The sequence below is a fragment of the Amphibalanus amphitrite genome, unplaced genomic scaffold (genome assembly GCF_019059575.1).
Source record: "Amphibalanus amphitrite isolate SeventyFive unplaced genomic scaffold, NRLGWU_Aamphi_draft 000225F_arrow, whole genome shotgun sequence".
Lineage (NCBI taxonomy): Eukaryota > Metazoa > Arthropoda > Thecostraca > Balanomorpha > Balanidae > Amphibalanus > Amphibalanus amphitrite.
Window position 1 is genome coordinate 756,017 of NW_024881720.1, and position 21,073 is coordinate 777,089.

General features: G+C 53.4%; 2 protein-coding genes and 1 long non-coding RNA gene across 4 annotated transcripts in view; 2 read left to right on the top strand and 1 right to left on the bottom strand.

Annotated features, from left to right (window-relative positions):
* LOC122385610 (protein GDAP2 homolog) overlaps nucleotides 1-13,229 on the bottom strand; it is a 76,034-nt gene extending 62,805 nt beyond the window's left edge. The window contains exons 1-4 of one of the 2 annotated variants that reach the window (XM_043373987.1): nucleotides 13,068-13,229; nucleotides 11,371-11,552; nucleotides 10,899-11,041; nucleotides 10,364-10,496 (exon numbers count right to left, since the gene is read on the bottom strand). In XM_043373987.1, the coding sequence (XP_043229922.1) occupies nucleotides 10,364-10,496; nucleotides 10,899-11,041; nucleotides 11,371-11,522 (428 nt within the window). In that variant the 5' untranslated portion in view covers nucleotides 11,523-11,552; nucleotides 13,068-13,229. Of the gene's footprint in view, nucleotides 1-10,363; nucleotides 10,497-10,898; nucleotides 11,042-11,370; nucleotides 11,577-13,067 lie in introns of both variants that reach the window. The other variant, XM_043373988.1, reaches the window with a different exon arrangement.
* On the top strand, nucleotides 1,344-2,443 carry LOC122385611. The gene is made up of 2 exons (XR_006257222.1): nucleotides 1,344-1,603; nucleotides 1,665-2,443. It is a non-coding gene; the product is annotated as an uncharacterized LOC122385611 (long non-coding RNA).
* A 529-nt stretch (nucleotides 13,230-13,758) lies between the features above and the next one.
* Nucleotides 13,759-20,687, top strand: LOC122385612 (acyl carrier protein, mitochondrial-like). Its single transcript, XM_043373990.1, has 4 exons — nucleotides 13,759-14,026; nucleotides 18,298-18,408; nucleotides 19,230-19,317; nucleotides 20,453-20,687. The coding sequence occupies exons 1-4, from the start codon at nucleotides 13,865-13,867 to the stop codon at nucleotides 20,542-20,544; spliced, it is 453 nt and encodes a 150-aa protein (XP_043229925.1). The 5' UTR covers nucleotides 13,759-13,864; the 3' UTR covers nucleotides 20,545-20,687.
* Nucleotides 20,688-21,073: the final 386 nt, after the last annotated feature.

Sequence of the window (21,073 nt, forward strand, 5' to 3'; positions counted from 1 at the left end):
CCCTTTGTAAGTTAGGATGTTACTCAATTCAACCCTACCCTACCCTACCCCTACCCTACCCTACCCCTACACTAACCTACCCTACCCTACCCTACCCTACCCCTACCCTACCCTACTCTTACACTACCCTACCCCTACCCTACCCTACCCTACCCTACCCAACCCTACCCCTAGTCCCTACCCTACCCTACTCTACCCTACCCTACCCTACCCTACCCTACACTACCCTACCCTACCCACCCTACCCTACCCTACCCTACACTACCACCGGCAGTCCAGGTTTCAGCTAAATCGGGCCAGAAACGGCTGAGATATTGCAAAAACAAATTAATTGTATTTACTGGCGAATCCTCTTGGCGAGCGGTGCCTTTTGTCGGCCTTCGTTGTCAAAGGTCAACGACCTCCCGGCTCTGATGCTTTTCACTCAGTTTTTTAAGCGAACAACTGAGCCTAAAGCGCGTGCTCTCTGCTCAGCGCCGGCCGCGCCCAGCCTGGGGCAGAGATTCGCGCGCTGACGCCGCACCCCTGGTCCGATTGCGCCCTTCTTTTGATACGATGGTCAGCCCCACCCAAAGTTTGTGGCCACTAAATTTCACGTCGATACGCGGCGCCGTTCCGGCGCTTTAAGACACATAAGGCATGACACACACACAGACAACTTGAAATTTATTAAGTAAGATTGTTAGTGCAGCAGATAACCGAACGATTTTGGGACCAAGTCAATAAGATAAACAATCATTGTCAGTTGGCTCCATTCCTCTATTCAGCGACTAATTTACGGGACAACAATTGTAGTGGTTAAGAGAGACATACGGCCTGGCGTTACACCAGCCGCCCTTACCAGGAAAATATTCCAGTCGTTACCATTATATCGAATGGGGTAGATTATTACTACTTATTGTCATTGTCGACATCATGCCCTGCACCAGTGAGAGCTGCGACGAGCCCACTTCTAGGACACATGTAATGGTGTGTGACGCCTATTTACTGTAAAGTTTCTACAGCACCAACCCAGATCTCCCGACCGCTCTGTGAGCGCTGGGTTTACTGCCCCCCCATAAATGAGACAGCGACGGCTGGCCATGCGTGGCCGTAATTACCTCTCTATGGAAGCGAGCTGAAGCGTGTTGGTACGGTATACACAATCGACTGGATTACACTTTTTCAATTGTCGGGGAATGAGAAATAAGTGCTGACCTCCCTGTTCTGGTCAAGGTAGTGCAATTGTACTTAAGGCAGTGTTGGTCGTTGCATGGAGATACCACTTGCATGCCTCCACACATTTTTCGAATGGTTGGAGACGTGCCATTGGCTGGCTGAAGGTCAGATCCAGTCTGGGGCCCGTACTGTCGTGAGCCGGCAGTGAAACGGGCAGGCGTCGTTGTTCGATTGCCTGTGCTGCCGCTGGTGAGAAGCGGCGGCGCAGTGTGCGTGTCTGATTCGCTCGCCCAGATGAGGGGTGATGCTTTACGTTGACGCCGTTGTTTGATATCCGGGTGAATTTCGTGGTGGTTATTCCGGGCGATTCCCGAGGTGTTACAGATGTTCCGGGCGTACTCCCGAGGTGGTTAGAGGTGTTCTGGGTTCCGGGCGTACTCCCGAGGTGGTTAGAGGTGTTCCGGGCGATTCCCGAGGGTTAAAGATGTTCCGGGCGTACTCCCGAGGTGGTTAGAGGTGTTCTGGGTTCCGGGCGTACTCCCGAGGTGGTTAGAGGTGTTCTGGGTTCCGGGCGTACTCCCGAGGTGGTTAGAGGTGTTCCGGGTGATTCCCGAGGGTTGAAGAGGTTCCGGGCGTACTCCCGAGGTGGTCAGAGATGTTCCGGGCGATTCCCGAGGGTTAAGATGTTCTGGGCGTACTCCCGGGGTGGTTAGAGTCCCGTGACCCGCAATAGGTCACGACAAAGGGGGTATCACATGTAACGGGGCTATATTGTGGTGCCATAGTCAGCCGCATGGAGGGGGCTACTAATTTCTGGGATCCACTTCCGAAGTATGGTTGCTGTGTGAATGTGGTTATCGCTAGCTCATCACGGAAGCTCCTAATTGCCTTCAGAGTAGGCCCACTCTGTAGTCAATTTTGGGCTATAGGCTGCTTTCAGGATGACCTGGATAATGAACGAGACGTGCATGAATGTAATAATGTCAGTTGCGGAAGCCCAGAGATAATGATGCTAGCTGCCCATCCCGACCATTAAACACTTGCCAAAAAGTCAGATGAGCTACCCTTGATCGATATTGTTTGTGACCGCTCTGAGTGGGCGTGTTTTGCCGGGCGTGCCCACCAGTCGCACAGCATCACCAGCTGCTCGTTTATGACGCTAAACAGTGAAATCGATACTCAATCCCAGAGAGAATAGCACGGCTCTCAGTACAGCCGACCGACAGCGTGTAGGTGCCACTGCACTCATCGCTTGGTAACAATCCAATTCGGTAATCGTTTTACAGCCGCGCCGAGCCGCGCGCGCCGCAGGACCAGTGAGGCGTCATTTTATTGGGATTGTTGTCTCGTTCCACCCAGTACAGCATTAACAAGTGTCACCACCACGTACTTGACTGATACAACTTTGGCTCGGAACGAAACGAATTAGTAACTTGCTTTTACCCTGTTCTCTCCGCGCGTCTAGCAAAGTCTCGTCGGGTCACCCGGGCCGACAAGTTTTACAAGTAAGACAGTAGTACTGAGCAGGTGCGGCCGGGACCACTCGGCGTGTCCGCTAGCCATTTTATGGCATAAACGCCGAATCGATAGTTGTCGAAACTAAACAGCCTCTCTCTCTCTCTCTCTCTCTCTCTCTCTCTCTCTCTCTCTCTCTCTCTCTCTCTCTCTCTCTCTCTCTCTCTCTCTCTCTCTCTCTCTCTTTCTCTCCTCTCTCTCTCTCTCTCTCTCTCTCTCTCTCCGTCTCTCTCTCTCTCTCACTCTCTCTCTCTCACTCACTCACTCACTCACTCTTATTCTCTTCTTTCACTCTCCCTCTCCCTCCCTCTGTCTTCACAGTTCCGTAACGTGCATGTAGCGGAACAGTAAATGGGGTTTTTGAGTTTTCCTGGCATTATTGGTGCGCTCTGTTTGGTTTAATTTACCTATGATGCGTAGGCACTGAACGTTTGCCGAGATATGAGAGTGCAAATTGACACAATTCAGACTTTAACAAAATTAGTCAGTCACGACAGCTTGTTGCTTTTATGCATTTTGGGCTTTGGGAATCTAAACTGCTTAATGATCTGCCGACGAACTGACGGGCGAGCGTGAGAGGCGTTACGCGGCGGCGATGATGTTGAACAAAGAAAAAAGAAGACTAGTTGAGAGCATCACGACCTGAACAAAAGGAAACAGGAAGAAAATCACGGTACCACGACAAAAATCAGCATCGACACCTCATCACATCGAAATATCAATCCATTAATCGGAAACGCCGCGTAACAATATGACGATGAAGGCTCGTCAGACAATTTATAACCTTAACAACTAGCAACTGTGTTACATTTTTAGCTAGCAGTTATCAGGCCGCCATATTTTTGGCTGCAGTTATTTGCAGAATACTTTGTCACTATCTGACGGCTATTTGACCCCCACTCATTTCAGAGCCGTAAGGGTGGCGATTACATTGGAATTTACAGCTTTATGGAACCCTGCATTCAAGTTGTTGAACGTTTCGCCAAATTCCTCAACATTTACGACGATCAGACCACACTATTCTTAGTCTTCATTGTGGTTCGATTTGAAAACGCATCGAAATGTAGCTGGCGCTCTATCAGTTTCACGAAAAAGAATTAATACGTAAGACTACAAACCGTTTACGTCAAACTTTACAGGGTGTCTCAAAAGTTCGCTTACAGGTACCAGCCATGCTTTTTTGTCAATAATTCTGAATCAACATGAAATTAACAGTCGAAATTTTGCATGGGCATTGGTAACAACCTTCCTCAAACAGCTTCATTGTTTTCAAGCGCATTCGACCCTTCATGAGCTCACAAAAAGGGTTCGCCTCTGACCATGGATCAGGCATGAAAATGGAGGTCGCATACTCGGGTCGGCTGAGAAACTCTCTGCTTCACGAGTAATGGGAATGGTTAGGTCGGAAATGACACATGGCAAAGTGTCGGCGAGGATGAGTACAACATGATGGTCATCTAATAAAAACGGTGGCTAAAATTTTTGAAGGACAAAACCATGCGAGACTAACAGCGCTTTGAACGACCCTTGTACCGCTGCAGACTCGTGCTCCGGAAAGCAGCTGAAAATGCAGTCCTAACTATTGAAAACTGACTAGAAGCTCACAGACAGAGGTTACCCAGTTTCAAAAATTGCAGGTCATCATAAAATAAAGACAAAATATCATTTAAAATTGTTTATAATATCTATAACACTAAATTTTGAGGGAAAATAATGCGAAAATCGTCAATGCCGAGGACAAGTGACCCTCCAAAAGTGTCAATTAATGTAAAGTTTTATCTAACGAAGTTTCAAGAGGCAGATCTGGAGCAAATAGCTTTCTTTTACACACAAAATCCGGACAAAACCGCACGATGGACAGGTTTTGGCCGTTTACAAAGCAGAACCTCTCCTGAGGAAAAGACTCCGGAACCCAGCGAAGGTCTTGGCATTGGGAATGACGAGCGTTCGGGATTTGCAAATTTTGCAAAATGTGTCTAAGAAACAGATGGCCGACACATTCTGCTACGATATGCTGCGAAAAATTTGCCCCTGGCACTTCCCATTTGTTCAGGAATGGGGTTGTTTTGAAAAAGAAAATGGTGCTTGGGAGGTCAGCGCCAGTCATTCATGAAGGAGTTAGCGCCAGAGAAGACCTACAAAATACTCACGGATGGTGTCGATGCAAGCTATCGGCTTTTAGGGAGAAGCGGATGTTGCCGGGGAGCTCGTCAAACCTAAATCCGACGCAGAAACTGCGGGGGATTCCCCTACAAGAGCTTGAAAGCTGGTAACCTTTTATCAGCCTCCGGCAGCTGACGGAGTGACGAAAATCGGTATGGGCAAATATTTTTGGAGATACAGCAAAGGGTTTGGTTTCCAACCTTCCGAATCAGTTGTCAAAGCATGCATATTTGTCTAGTGTACACACGGACACCAAAACCTTAGATTTTTGGCCGGTTCTTATATGCTTTATTGACATGGGAAATGTGTAAGCGAACTTTTGAGACACCCTGTAGTAGGTGTTTGTCGTTTGCATGTATCGCGAGTTTGTTGGCAATAATGGCAGCATTAAGCATAAGTGTTGAAATGATCGCCACTATGCCAAAAGTAATATTTCGCGCGGTGGTTCGCCATCGGGCGATGCCCCCATCCCCTCCCAATCGGGCGGCGCGGTGCCGCTCGGGACGGACCACCCTCGTCCGTCGGCCGCGGCGCGGCTCTCGGTGCCGCCCCCCTCCCCCCCCCACCCAGCCACCACCCCCATCCTCCACCGCGGGTCGATACTGATTCGCCCGGGACGGCTACCGGGACAGACAGGGGACGGGACGGACACGGGGCGGGACGGCTACCGGGACAGACGGGGGACGGCTACCGGGACAGACGGGGGACGGCTACCGGGACAGACGGGGGACGGCTACCGGGACAGACAGGGGATGGGAGGGACAGACGGGGGACGGCTACCGGGACAGACAGGGGACGGCTACCGGGAGAGATGGGGGACGGGACGGACACGGGACGGGGGACGGCTACCGGGACAGACAGGGGACGGCTACCGGGACAGACAGGGGGACGGGGGACGGCTACCGGGACAGACAGGGGGACGGGACGGAGTACGGACCAGCCGCGGCAATATTTACTCCAAATGACAGAGCTGTCATTGCCGGATGCCATAAGTGGCAGTGCGGGAAAGGACAGTCACTGGGGCGACATTTGTGCCATTTGCAGGCTCTGGATGCCATCAAAACATGTCCGTTATGCGTGCAGCATTGATTACGAGGACCACTCCAGATGGACGATTTACACTTTCCAAACACAGCCCGGCACCACAATCGGCCGACTAACCCAATGTCGCACTGTTCTTTTACACGGATGGAGGAACAGGCAAACAGAACAGGAAAGCCCTACGGCTTGGCATCCATCATGAAGAAAATTATTTGACTTTGGTCATATAACTAGCTCAAGATAAAGTACTTCATATTATATAGGTAACCAAACTGTATCAGTTTCCAAAAGTCCACATTTTCCAATGCGCAAAGGTGGTGTGATTGTATACAGACGCCTAGGGCGGCATCGGCTATCGTCCCAGCCCCAGCCAGGGGCCCGGGATGTTCGGCGTTTCCCAGCTCTCTGCCAGGGACCCGGGATGTTCGGCGTTTCCCAGCCCTCTGGTCAGGGGTCCGGGATGTTCGGCGTTTCCCAGCCCTCTGGTTAGGGGCCCGGGATGTTCGGCGTTTCCCAGCTCTCTGCCAGAGGCCCGGGATGTTCGGCGTTTCCCAGCTCTCTGACGGGGGTCTGGGACCGTGGCCGGGTGTCGGACGGAGAGAACACGCACCGAGAGAGGCTATCCCGGCGTCTGCCCCGCTAAAAAAGGTCACCACCATCTCTCCGAAGCGGTCCGACCTGCATTACTCCTCTGTCATTATCCCTTAACCGCTTCACTGTGACTATCGCTCATCATCCCATCATAACCAAAGCGTCTCCGAGGACCTTTGTCACTGCCTCCCTCCAAAGCGTCTCCGAGGACCTTTGTCACTGCCTCCCTCCAAAGCGTCTCTCTAGAGCAGTCTCACCGCCTCCTTATAGCGGCCCATCGCCAGCACCGTCCCTCAGAGTGGTCCACCTACCCACAGCGGCACCACGGTCCCCCAGGACGGTCCACTACCCACTGCGGTACCACGTCTACCGCGAGCGGTCCACTACCCACAGCGGTAACGCGGTCCCCAGGACGGTCCACTACCCACAGCGGCACCACGGTTTTTGTTTTTTGTTTTGTTGGGTTAGGCTCTTTCGGTCCAATGAGACCATTTCAGAGCCGGGAGGATGATAGGATATAGGGGGAGACATTGGTCTGGGCAGGCACCCTAGTGAGTCGCCGTGGCTGAGCCCGTTCAAGGACAGGCCACCCAGCCCCAAGGCACTCACTGCACCCGGCTACGGGGTGCGCTCCCTCAGGAGCAGCGGTGCCGCTCCAAGGGAGCAGCCCGCATGAGATAAAGTTGCCTGTCCAGCCCGGAGGGGGTTGTGGCGTGGAGGAGGAGGATTGCTGTATCCTGAGGATAGAAGCAGGGAACGGTGGCACCACGGTCCCCCAGGACGGTCCACTACCCACAGCGGCACCACGGTCCCCCAGGACGGTCCACTACCCACAGCGGTACCACGGTCCACTACCCACAGCGGTACCACGGGACGGCCGCATTTTCTCCCAGCGCCGGCCTCGGAGGCCTCTGCGGCACCCAGCGCAGCGCCCGCCGGCACCCAGCGCAGCGCCCGCCAGTTATACCCAGCGCAGCGCCCGCCAGTTATACCCAACCCAGCGCAGCGCCCGCCGGCACCCAGCGCAGCGCCCGCCAGTTATACCCAGCGCAGCGCCCGCCACCACCCAAGCGCAGCGCCCGCCAGTTATACCCAGCGCAGCGCCCGCCAGTTATACCCAGCGCAGCGCCCGCCGGCACCCAGCGCAGCGCCCGCCAGTTATACCCAGCGCAGCGCCCGCCGGCACGCAGCGCAGCGCCCGCCGCCCGCCAGTACCCAGCGCCCGCCAGTTATACCCAGCGCAGCCCCCGCCAGTACCCAGCGCAGCGCCCGCCAGTTATACCCAGCGCAGCGCCCGCCAGTACCCAGCGCAGCGCCCGCCAGTTATACCCAGCGCAGCGCCCGCCAGTACCCAGCGCAGCGCCCGCCAGTACCCAGCGCAGCGCCCGCTAGTTATACCCAGCGCAGCGCCCGCCAGTACCCAGCGCAGCGCCCGCCAGTTATACCCAGCGCAGCGCCCGCCACCACCCAAGCGCAGCGCCCGCCAGTACCCAGCGCAGCGCCCGCCAGTTATACCCAGCGCAGCGCCCGCCACCACCCAAGCGCAGCGCCCGCCAGTACCCAGCGCAGCGCCCGCCAGTTATACCCAGCGCAGCGCTCGCCAGTTATACCCAGCGCAGCGCTCGCCAGTTATACCCAGCGCAGCGCTCGCCGCTCGCCAGCACCCACCGTGGCTCTCCGCAGCCGAGTCGTCAGCCCAGCCAGCCTCCCACGGTTGGTCCACACTCACACAGTGACAGTCCACAGTGGCAGTCCACAGTGACAGTCCACAGTGACAGTCCACAGTGACAGTCCACAGTGGCAGTCCACTGACAGTCGGCACAGTCGGCAGTCCGGTAGACCGGTCCGCGCGGCGCGGCGCTCCGTACTAGAGTCTCGGCCGCCGCCCACCGACTGTCGGTACCGACAACCCCCCCCCCCCCCCAGAGCGGCCCCGCGGCCCGCGGACGGTGCCGGCCGGGACAGAGGCGCGGGTGCAGAGGACGCCCCGCGCCGGGTGCAGAGGACGCCGCCCCGGCCCCTCCGGGTGTCCTGTCCAGTCTGACACACAGCGGTGCCGTATTGTACCACCAGCGGCTGGCGTACGGCGCTGGCCCGGGCGGGGCGGGGCGGGGCGGGGCGGGGGCGGCCCTCCGTACTACCGGCGGGGCGGGGGCGGCGGCGGCGGCGGGGGCGGATCGATGCGCGCTGGCAGCCGGCCGGCGCCCGGCGGAAGGATTGGCCACTCGCACCGCCACCCGGACGGAACTGAAGGGGGAAGGAGGAGAGAGAGAGAGAGAGAGAGAGAGAGAGAGAGAGAGAGAGAGAGAGAGAGAGAGAGAGAGAGGGAGAGAGAGAGAGAGAGAGAGAGAGAGAGAGAGAGAGAGAGAGAGAGAGAGAGAGAGAGAGAGAGAGAGAGAGAGAGTGAAACAGCTTGTGTAATATGTTTCCATTACGGTTTCGAGCTACACTGAGGTGAAGAAGCATTAAAACCTAAATATTTCGACTGCTCTCCGACCGCACCGCTCTACGGTACGCCGCGCGTTGTAGTGCACCTTTTTATCGGGACAGTGACCGGCCACTGACGGCACGGTCCGTCACACAGGGTAGCGCGTCACACAGACCGTCCCGTGGAGTGCCGTGTCACACAGACCGTCCCGTGGAGTGCCGTGTCACACAGACCGTCCCGTGGAGTGCCGTGTCACACAGACCGTCCCGTGGAGTGCCGTGTCACACAGACCGTCCCGTGGAGTGCCGTGTCACACAGACCGTCCCGTGGAGTGCCGTGTCACACAGACCGTCCCGTGGAGTGCCGTGTCACACAGACCGTCCCGTGTCACACAGACCGTCCCGTGGAGTGCCGTGTCACACAGACCGTCCCGTGGAGTGCCGTGTCACACAGACCGTCCCGTGGAGTGCCGTGTCACACAGACCGTCCCGTGGAGTGCCGTGTCACACAGACCGTCCCGTGGAGTGCCGTGTCACATAGACCGTCCCGTGTCACACAGACAGTCCCGTGTCACACAGACAGTCCCGTGTCACACAGACCGTCCCGTGGAGTGCCGTGTCACACAGACCGTCCCGTGGAGTGCCGTGTCACACAGACCGTCCCGTGGAGTGCCGTGTCACACAGACCGTCCCGTGGAGTGCCGTGTCACACAGACCGTCCCGTGGAGTGCCGTGTCACACAGACCGTCCCGTGGAGTACCGTGTCACACAGACCGTCCCGTGGAGTGCCGTGTCACACAGACCGTCCCGTGGAGTGCCATGTCACACAGACCGTCCCGTGTCACACAGACCGTCCCGTGGAGTGCCATGTCACACAGACCGTCCCGTGGAGTGCCGTGTCACACAGACCGTCCCGTGGAGTGCCGTGTCACACAGACCGTCCCGTGGAGTGCCGTGTCACACAGACCGTCCCGTGGAGTGCCGTGTCACACAGACCGTCCCGTGGAGTGCCGTGTCACACAGACCGTCCCGTGGAGTGCCGTGTCACACAGACCGTCCCGTGTCACACAGACCGTCCCGTGGAGTGCCATGTCACACAGACCGTCCCGTGGAGTGCCATGTCACACAGACCGTCCCGTGGAGTGCCGTGTCACACAGACCGTCCCGTGGAGCGCCGTGTCACACAGACCGTGCCGTGGAGTACCGTGTCACACAGACCGTCCCGTGGAGTGCCGTGTCACACAGACCGTCCCGTGTCACACAGACCGTCCCGTTGAGTGCCGTGCCTCTGCGGCCTGCTCACCGGTAGCAGGAGTGCAGTCTGCGGCCTGCTCACCGGTAGCAGGAGTGCAGTGTGCGAAGTGCTCACCGGTAGCAGGAGTGCAGTCTGCGGCCTGCTCACCGGTAGCAGGAGTGCAGTGTGCGAAGTGCTCACCGGTAGCAGGAGTGCAGCGTGCGGAGTGCTCACCGATAGCAGGAGTGCAGCGTGCCCTCGGCGGCCGTCCGGTACTTGAGGTTGTAGCGCGGCGTGGCCGTGTGGATGACGAACCGCGCCGGCAGGTTGTAGCCCTTGGTCAGCCGCGCCTGGCCCGTCGTCACGTCTGGGGACAGACAGCGGTCAGGGGACGGCAGGTGCGGGGTCAGGGGTCGGCAGGTGCGGGATCAGAGGGCGGCAGGTGCGGGGTCAGCGGTCAGAGGGCGGCAGGTGCGGGGTCAGCGGTCAGAGGGCGGCAGGTGCGGGGTCAGAGGGCGACAGGTGCGGGGTCAGTGTCAGGGGTCAGCAAGTAGGGGTAAGATGTCAGCTGCTACCTCGTTTTTTTACATTAGAATTTCCCCAGTGATTCACGATAAAAGGTTGAACTTCGAGGTCCCATCCCCGACTCATCAATAACACCAGCGCCTTACAAACGGACTCCTGGGTCCTCGCCCCACACTGTGAGTGGCAGGTCGGTCGGGGGGTCTGGGCTGACTGTGTTCAGCTGTCTGCGGCGGCCACTACTCACTCTTGCCGGTGTGGTGGAGCTCTCGCTCGAGCTGCGGCCCGGCGCGCTGGAACAGGTGGCGGCTGACCGGACTGGCGGTGGCGCCTCGCTCATTGGACGGCACCACCACGGCCGAGGCGGCCAGGTCACACAGTCGGCCCTGCCTGCGGCAGAGAGAGCAGCGACCGTCACAGGGGGGGGGGGGTCACAGAGGGATCACAGGGGGTCACCAGACGGCCGGCGCGGCCGTCCCACTCTCCCCCCCCCCCGACGGCGCTGTCCCCTCCCCACGACGGCCAGTTACGCTCCCCACTCACCAGACGGCCAGTTACGCTCCCCCACTCACCAGACGGCCAGTTACGCTCCCCACTCACCAGACGGCCAGTTACGCTCCCCACTCACCAGACGGCCAGTTACGCCCCCCCCCCCCACTCACCAGACGGTCAGTTACGCTCCCCACTCACCAGACGGCCAGTTACGCTCCCTCACTCACCAGACGGCCACGCAGGCGTTGACGTCCGGTCGGCAGGGGAAGGGGCAGCGCTGGTGGCGCGCCGGCGCCTGACGGTAGTGCGCCACGGACGGCTCGGTGGCCGGCAGCTGGTGCCAGCGCGGCAGCGAGGCCGCCTCCACGGCTTCCTCCATGGCGCCGCCGGCCGCTCGGCTGGGCCCGCTCTGTGCCGCTCGGTCGGGCCCGCTCTGCGGAGGACAGGGGCGGATCGTCAGGACTGGAGTTGGACCGGCCGCCGACCGCAGCACACCGCACACCGGGCAGCGGACGGCGCACACCGCACAGCGCACACCGAACACCGAGCACCGCACACCGCACACCGGGCAGCGGACGGCGCACAGCGGGCAGCGGACGGCGCACAGCGGGCAGCGAGACACGCCGCTCCGGCGCACAGCGGGCGGGGCTGCCAGACCAGACAAAAACACATTCCGGGTACTACCAAATCCACCACAGCCACCTATCGCAAACACACGTAAGGTGGGTCTGCTCGGACGGGACGGCGGAGGGCGGCGCCTCCCAGGCCGGGCGGTGTCACCAGCATCCTCTCGTCGGGAGAGACTCGGGCGGTCCGAGTCGCTGGCGCTGCCGGCCAGCGCTGCTCCAGCTGGGTGCCCTGAAGGCGGCCCTGGACGCGTCGACCCTGCGCACACGCTGCTGCCCCTGATCGCAAGCACCGCTCTGAGGATGCTGTTGGGCGGTGCTCCTGCTCGCAGGTCTCGTCTCGTGATTGACATCTAAAGAGTGCCGCTCGCCCTCTAGTGTCGCGGTCCGGGGATGTCCGCGCTGCAGGCAGTCTTGTCCGCAGGGCCTTTTCAATTAGGTTTGAAGTTTTTTATTTAAGGTTCAGTCAGGTTAGGTAAGGCTGAGTTAGGACTAAGTTTAAGTTTGTTTCTTTGATGGGGGTTGGGGGCGCGCCGACTGCGAGGTCATTTTGCACCCATTCTTATATTAAGTTAGGTACAAACAAAATTACAAGTTACTTGGCCACACTTGCACCAAAGAATAAATATACTTGGCTGTTAAGATACTAACTGATAATCTGATCATAACTTCTTTTTAAATATTTCATTATACAGAGCAATCTTTGTTAAGCTCTCATTCTAGTAACAGTCCGCTGCTTTGGCCATACATGGAAGCTAACTGCTGGTGTATCTTCAATCATGACATCTCATTGGTGATAAGCATGAACATGCCAGTTTCACCAAAGAAAAGCCAAAAACTGCACCTCTGCAACAAGCTACGATAAAAGAAAATTGAAAAGAAACATGGCACTTGGAAGCAAATTGAAATTATTTAGAACAGGGCATCCCCAAATTATTTCACCAGATTTTCCATTGATTTTTAGAGCTTATATCTGTTCTTCTTTTGGTGTTTGGGTTTGCTATCATCAGTTAGCAATGTATGTGCCACTATTTGGTCATTACAAGTCAGTTTTAAGCCATTTTGAGTCCCACAACAAGGGTTCGTATTAATAAATGTACCTACCTAATAACACAGTACTCACATTCAAGAAAAGAAGAAAAATCCTCTATCAATTGCATGTTAATATAATGCATTATTCAACTCCAACAGTTTCACACTTAAACCTTGATGCAAACATTGAAATGAAAATGTTTCAGTTTGTACGAACAGCCTGACCCATGCATTGCAATTGACGCCTCTAAAACTCTGGGTGATACCTTTTGACTTTTCCTCTTTGATGCCAAGGACCGTCGACCGAGATGGACTGTTCTCCAATCAGCGTCGACGCTCAAATTCAATCTCTTTGTCTATAATTAAAAATCAGAGCCACACACCACGCAACTCTCCTCCCACTTTGTTTACATTCATAAACGTAACATGTGCGCCATAAATTTGTTCAACTGACGACAGCACTATTCCGCTGTTTTTTTCTTTCACGACCGATAATACACCTCCGGCAACTTACTGTACTGATCCAAGCTGAAGCAATAACTCGTTTTCTGCTGTCGATTTACCAGATTTTAAACTCAGATTACTTATCCAACCCTAAGATTTTAACATTTTCTGTTATTGCATCTATTTATTTCAAGATGTTAGCCGATTTCTATTTCAGTAACTGTTTTGGTGCTTATGTTGTTGTGACCACTGACCAAAACACCAACATTTGATTCAACGCATAGGATTTCATCAGTCCTTAGGGCTTAGGGGGATATTGAAGCCTCAGGAAGCCTTGTATTACTTGCTATGGGGCTTTCGTCAGTTCATCGCTCATTCCGAAAAGTAACATTTTTTGCGGTTTCCATCGGGGAAAAGTTTCTTTGCAAATTTTGCATACCTTAACATGTGAAAGAAAATAAAATTAAATGCTCATTCATAATACCTAATTATCAAATATTTTCATTTCATAAGGTGCCACACTTAGCACAACACTTAGCAAACTTTTTGTTAAAATCACATTTTCAACAATCAAAACGAGTTTTGATTTGAGGCAGCGCTGTGCTACTGGTGAAGAATCATGGCGGCGTTCATCAGGGGTGCCCGGGTGGCAATTTTGCCCAAAAATGTGTTTTCGGCCACTACTGTTCGAACAGTTTCTGTTGCCTCAGTTCTAAGATGTGGCGATTTGCTATCCCGGGTACCAAACAGCTTTTCTTGTCTCCTTAGGCAACATAGAAGGGTAAGTAACTTTAGATTACATATATGACGCCACTGATACAATCTTTTCGTACAATTTAATGTTGAATTAAAATGAGTCAAGGTTATATAATGCAATTATTTCTGAATATATTGTTAACTTTCAAATAAGATTTTTGTGTCAATTTTTCAACTCACCTGTTCAACTCCCTGAATGGTATCGTGAAACTTGATGCCATGAAAAGATTAATTATAGTTTTTCAAAAGGACGCTGGCTCCAAGTTCATTACCGAAGCTCTCACATGCGTTATGGCAGCTTCAGTGTCTGGACAAGAATTTCTTACAAAAAAATTGATTTCAAATTTAGTAGGCAAAACTATGGTACTTATTGAGTGGTACCTTCCTACCCAAATATAGGAACTCCCATTTTTGGGAACGGAAAATATGGGAATGGGCGTTCCCATTTATGAGAACGGGAGGCGATTTTTCGGTCGTTCACCCACTAAAATTCATTTGTAATTGTGCATCACGTCAAAAAAGTGCATAATAATTATGTAGAGTACCGTAAAATGGGGTGTTAAAGGGCAGTTTTGAGGTGTTTCATTTTGTAACTCAAGAAGGGTTGGAGATAGAAGCATCAAATTATCAGCATTTTATGTGGAATTTGGTGTTTTACATGCCTGCTACATTAAACTTTTAAAAATAATTACCTGCATATAATTTTTCATCATTTTTCTTCACTGTCCCTTAGCACCCCAATGTGGGGTGTTAAGGGACACCTATATTAACTCAAGAAATGGTCATCAAATGCCCACAATTGGGGTGGGAAAGGGCACACAATTTATTGATTGAAATGTTTTGCATATTCTGTCATAAAACAAGTCAGGCTCATTTACCACTAATGGCCTTTTCAGCCAATTACATGTAATACAGTTTACGCTTCTGGAAAATATGCTAATTATAAGGTAAACAGAATCAAAAAGTACTCTTTTGTTAGAAGGATGAAGAATAACCTGTTGCTCATTTTCATCATAAATAGAAAAATAAACCAATATACATTCTGGCGTGGCCCTTCTTCAGTGGTACAAGATCACAATAAAACAAGAGAGACGTATGTGACACACATGAGGCAAAATACAATATTTTGAATCAAATCACTCACAGGTATTTTGCATGTGCTTCCAAGATAGGCATCGATCTAGATTTAGATAGTAATAAATAGCTAATAAATGGTTGCACAATACATACATACAGGGTGTTGCAGATAAATTGGGACTAAGTTCATGACCTTACAGAAAATTTGCTATGCGGAGGAACATCATGGAAATTTTACACAATATAATTTCAACAATTGTTTTTCATTTGATATTGAAATTTTAATCCTAACATATCGCGCAGTCATGGAGCAGCGTCGGAGAGAAATGATTGGTGAGTTAGTTCGCGCCGGACAGAGCGCGAAGGACATAATAAGTTTAACTGGGTACCCAAAGTCTACCGTGTACCGAACTATCGCGACTGTGAAGCTTGAGGGGATGTCGCTCGACGTTCTCACACACCTCGCAGTGACCGAAAACGGACACCAACATTCCTGAGCGGCTTGAAACGCTCGATACAGGCCAAACCGAGGACCTGGATGAACAAGCTTGCGCGTGCCCGTCACGTGAGCAAGAGCACCATCAGAATTCAGATGCCTTTTTGCCGACGTGCAATAAGTCGAAAATGTCAATTTGCCGAAATGCTAATTTGCTAAAATGTCAATTAATCGAAATGTCAATTCGCCGAAATGTCAATTTGCCGAAAAGTCAATTAGACGAAATGTCAATTCGCCGAAATGCTAATTAGTCGAAATGTAAATTTGCCGAAATGTCGATTAGTCGAAATGTCAATTTACCGAAAAGTCAATTAGTTGAAATGTCAATTTGCCGAAATGCCAATTAGCTGAAACTAACCTAACCTAACCTAACCTAACCTAAGCTAACTTAACCTAGCCTAACCCGCGCCCTGGTGGGGTCTGTTTATAACGCGACCTGGTGGGGGGGGGGGCTATTTTTTGCCCCCCCCCCTCGTATCTCCGAAACTACTGGACGGATCCGCGAAATTCAAATGGCGTTCGAAAGGCCTGTCAAATTTGTCGAGGGAAACCAAATTTCATTGACCTCGGGGTCACCGATGATGTCTCAGGTCAGGTCAAAGATAAATGTTTCACCGTTCACGGGTCATCTAGGGAATGCGCTATAACACCGAAGAAAACGCATTTTGTCGAGAATCAGCGATAGGGCGTCAGTTGCCTAGTACATATGTTGCTATAAGAGGTCACTGACATTACCAGGTCAGGTCACAGGTCAGGTCACCAATGGTCACAGGTCAGGTTACATGAACCTAACTTTAGGTACTAAGGTTGTGCGATGCATGTTTTATGGACAATTTTTCATTTCCAACTCAATGGTGTTGGTTATAAGACTATCAGGTACGGCTTAGGTCACTTTCTGGTGAAGGTCAGGTCAAGGTCAGCCGTCAGGTCAAAAAAGGTCAAATTTTAAAGTTGATAGTTTTGCATAAAATGGGTATTGATTCGATGCAGCTCGTCACGGGGAGTCTAACGGTGGTCTTTGTTTTGCGCTACGGGGTCTAGAATTGCTAAAAATTGAGTTTGAAAATTTGACGTCATCAAATTTGAACCGTTTTTTCGCTATAACTTCGCCAAAAAAAGAGGCATCAATCTCAAATTTGGTATGTGGATAGAAGGCGGTAAGGACTATCACATATATTCCGGTTTTTGCAAAATTCCAAAACTTTTTGCATTTTTCGGCTATTATATTCAAAAAATCTATTTTATTTTTGGGGTCAAAATCCAAAAATTCAAAAATCTGAGATAGCAGTTTTATAGCCCTGTCAATTCTACAGCTTTTATGTCTTTATCGTTTTCTGTATTTGCAAAGCTATAGGCCTGACAGCTCTTCCCGCGAAACCCTTTTTTGGGTCGAAAACTGCAGAACATGACGTCACTCTGACGTCATTTCCGGCCAACCTATCATAGCCTTTGGAAAAAAATTTTGGTCACAATGTGTAAAATTGATGTCCGGGAGGGTACTGAAAGTTTGGTGACGATCGGCGCTGCGGTTCTGGGGATATATCGAAAAGTCTGGAGGGGGGGGGGGCAAAAAATAGCCCCCCCCCCACACCAGGGCGCGGACTAACCTGTAAGTATTAACTTTAGGACCAGCTCACTTTTCAAAGGTAAATTTTACACCTTCTTCCATTTTTTGAGCTCCTAAATCCTGATATGATGCATACTTATTACTTACATGTCACCAAAATATAAGAAAAACAATCAAACCTTACCTAACCTGACCTACTGATTTTTGCCTACCCGTGGATGAGGAAGAAGTTACTCACATGAATAGATTGCAAACAATAAGTCAATTATTTTTAGGTTAAGTGGTTGTATATCAGGCTTCAGGCCTTTGGCCTGTGTCTCTCCTGTTATCTCTCCTAAGGCATTGCCTTCGGCACTGCACTGCTTCGCCACGAGCAATTTGATGTCATTTTCCATATTGTATTGGTGCTTTTAAACTTGTTTGTGCCCTGAATAATTATTAGTTATGAAATCAGGAGGTCAAAGGATATCATGTGATTTGCTTCTTACTTGGGGATCCGGGATTGGACCAAAAGTAAATTGGTGATCGGTCCTAAAGTAAATAAATACCACCTCACCTAACCTAGCCTAGGTTTGCAGATTGATATTTTTCAACTCATCAACATTTCGGTAAATTAACATTTCGGCAAATTTACATTTCGACTAATCGACAGTTCGGCAAACTGCCAATTCGGCAGATTGAAATTTCGGCAAATTTACATTTCAGCCAATTGACATTTCGGCCAATTGACATTTCGGCAAATGTACATTTCGACTAATTGACATTTCGACTAATTGACATTTCGACTAATCGACATTTCAACTAATCGACGTTTCGGCAAATCGCATTTCGACTAATAAGCATTTCGGCTAATTGTCATTTCGGCAAAAACGCATGTCGGCGAATGGCATTTCGACTTTTAGCACTTCGACTTTTTGACACGTCGGCAAAAAGCACATCGGCAAAATGACATTCGACGAAATGCATTCGGCAAAATGACATTCGGCAAATAGCCTTTCGGCAATTTGTCCGGACACCGTCCGGTCTGTGGTGTCCCGCTGTGTCCGGTGTGGTGTCCCGTTGTGTCCGCCGGCTGTGTCCGCTGTGGTGACCGGCTGTGTCCGCGGTGGTGTCCCGTTGTGTCCGCGTTGGTGACGGGCCGCGCCGCTGCCGGCAGGCGGAGCTGCAGACGCGGTTCTACTCGGCCAAGGACCCGCTGACCCTGGATATCATCCGGGACCGGGTGCTGCTCGTGCTCAAACTCTACGACAAGATCAACCCGGAGAAGGTGAGGCCCGCCCCGCCGGCAGGCCGCACTGACAGCTGGCCGGTAGCGGAGGGGAGCTCCCGGTACGGAGCGGTGTACCGGAGAGGGTGAGCCCCCGCCGGCAGGCCGCACTGACAGCTGGTCGGTACTGGAGGGGAGCTCCCGGTACGGAGCGGTGTACCAGAGAGGGTAAGCCCCCGCCGGCAGGCCGCCCCTGTCTCTGACAGCTGGTCGGTAGCGGAGGGGAGCTCCCGGTACGGAGCGGTGTACCGGAGAGGGTGAGCCCCCGCCGGCAGGCCGCACTGTGATAGCTGGTCGCAGCGCCCCTGGCCCACAATACCCACACCCCAGCCAGTCAGTCGTCCCGGGTGGTGTTGAAGAGGCCGGCAGCGCGGGCTGCACGGGCTGCTGGGAGGCGCGGGCCGCGGCCGGTACAGAGCCCTCCCCTACCCCGCCTCACCCGCCGAGCCGGACCTGGGCGTCTGGCGCAGCTCCCGGTCCGCGGGCCGCGGTCAGAGGCCGTGAGACGCTCTGTCCGCTGTGGCTGAGTCGCCCCCGGTCTGACCGTATCTGACCGGACCCCCCTGCTGGCTGTGTGTCGCCCCCATCTGACCGGACTACCCCTGCTGGCTGTGTGTCGCCCCCTGTCTGACCGTATCTGACCGGACTCCCCCTGCTGGCGGTGTGTCGCCCCCTGTCTGACCGTATCTGACCGGACTCCCCCTGCTGGCGGTGTGTCGCCCCCTGTCTGACCGTATTTGACCGGACTCCCCCTGCTGGCTGTGTGTCGCTCTGTGTGGCTGACCGTATCTGACTGTATCTGATGGTATCTCTCCCCCCAGCTCACGGTCGACTCACACTTCATCAACGACCTGGGGCTGGACTCCCTGGACCACGTCGAGGTTATCATGTCCATGGAGGACGAGTTCGGTGAGTGGGACCGATATATACCCTGAGTGGGACCGTCCTGTGCCCTCCTACTGCACGCTGCCGCGGTCTGTTACCGTATACAGTGCTCAGCGGCCTCTGGTCTGTTACCGTACAGTTCGCTGTGGTCTGTGGTAGTGATGTCAATTACGGAAAATCGGAATACCGATACCAAGCCAAATACCAACCAAAACCACGGGAAAATACCGAAACCAAACCAACTTGGGAAAATGAGGGAAATACCAACTTTTTACCGATTTCTTAGCCTCTTAAGTGACGGTTTATGATACCAACAAAATACCAAACACATTACGATTGAAATACCAAATACCAAGTTGGTATCGGTTTGGTATCGGTATACCAAAAAGTTGGTATCCGATTGACATCTCTAGTCTGTGGTCTGCGGTCTGTTACCGTACACTTGCTCAGCGGCCTCTGGTCCGTTACCGTACAGTGCGCTGTTGTTTCTGGTCTGTTACCGTACAGTGCGCTGTGGTCTGCGGTCTGTTACCGTACAGTACGCTGTGGTCTGCGGTCTGTTACCGTACAGTACGCTGTGGTCTGTGGTCTGTTACCGTACAGTACGCTGTAGTCTGTGGTCTGTTACCGTACAGTGCGCTGTGGTCTGCGGTCTGTTACCGTACAGTGCGCTGTGTCTGTTACCGTACAGTGCTCAGCGGTCTCTGGTCCGTTACCGTACAGTGCGCTGTGGTCTGCGGTCTGTTACCGTACAGTGCGCTGTGGTCTGCGGTCTGTCACCGTACATCACTCTATGGTCGGTGGTGGCGCAGCCCTGTTATATCGGCTGGGTTCCAGATTCCCGACGTGGACGCCGTTCAGTGCTCTCTGCGGTTCGTTATTGTGTTGTGCTCTGTGCTCTGTGCTCCGTGCTCTGTGCTGACTGTGCAATGCCCTGTATTGTGTTACCATGCCGTACTGACTGTACTCTCTACTCTGTTACTGTGCTCTGTGCTGACATTGCAGTGCTCCGTTCTTTGTGTTACCGTGGTGTGCTGACTGCTCTGAGCTGACTGTGAGATGCCCTGTACTGTACTGTGTTACTGTGCTCTGTGATCTGTACGGACTGTGCTCTGTGTTGGCCGCGCTGACTGCGCTGACTGTGCTCTGTGACCTGCAGGGTTCGAGATTCCCGATATGGACGCCGAGAAGCTGATGCGGCCGGCCGACATTGTCCGGTACGTGGCCGACCGCGAGGACGTGTACGAGTAGCCCCGCCCCCCGCCCCCTCCGCGCCGCCCGGCACAGGGGGCGCCGCCGGCGGCACGGCGCGCCGCCTGCATATTGATTATGAATTGTTTCTTAGTGACCTACCTATTGTATGATTGGGTGTGAAATAAAACGACTCCGATGTGGCTTGTGACCCTTTACGGAGGCTCGGTGTTTAATAACGGCTGGTGTCGTGTCGGTCCCGAGTGGGGACGCGTCCGATCGCTGGGGGAAGGTGCTGCTGAGTGCCGTGGGGGAGGGCGCTGCTGAGTGCAGTGGGGGAGGGCGCTGCTGGGTGCCGGGGAGGGCGCTGCTGAGTGCCGGGGAGGGCGCCCCATCTGCGCCATGTGCACGCGGACCGTGCGGCGCCTCTGCTACCTCCGTCCGCCGGCAGCACCGTCACTAGGGTCAATAGGGACCTCTTTTTTGCCCCTGTGACGTCATCTTTGACCTGACCTGAAAATGACCTCAGTAAAAATTGTAGACCTTATCCGTGTGTACCCTGAATCGTTTACCGCTTGTCGCTATCTTG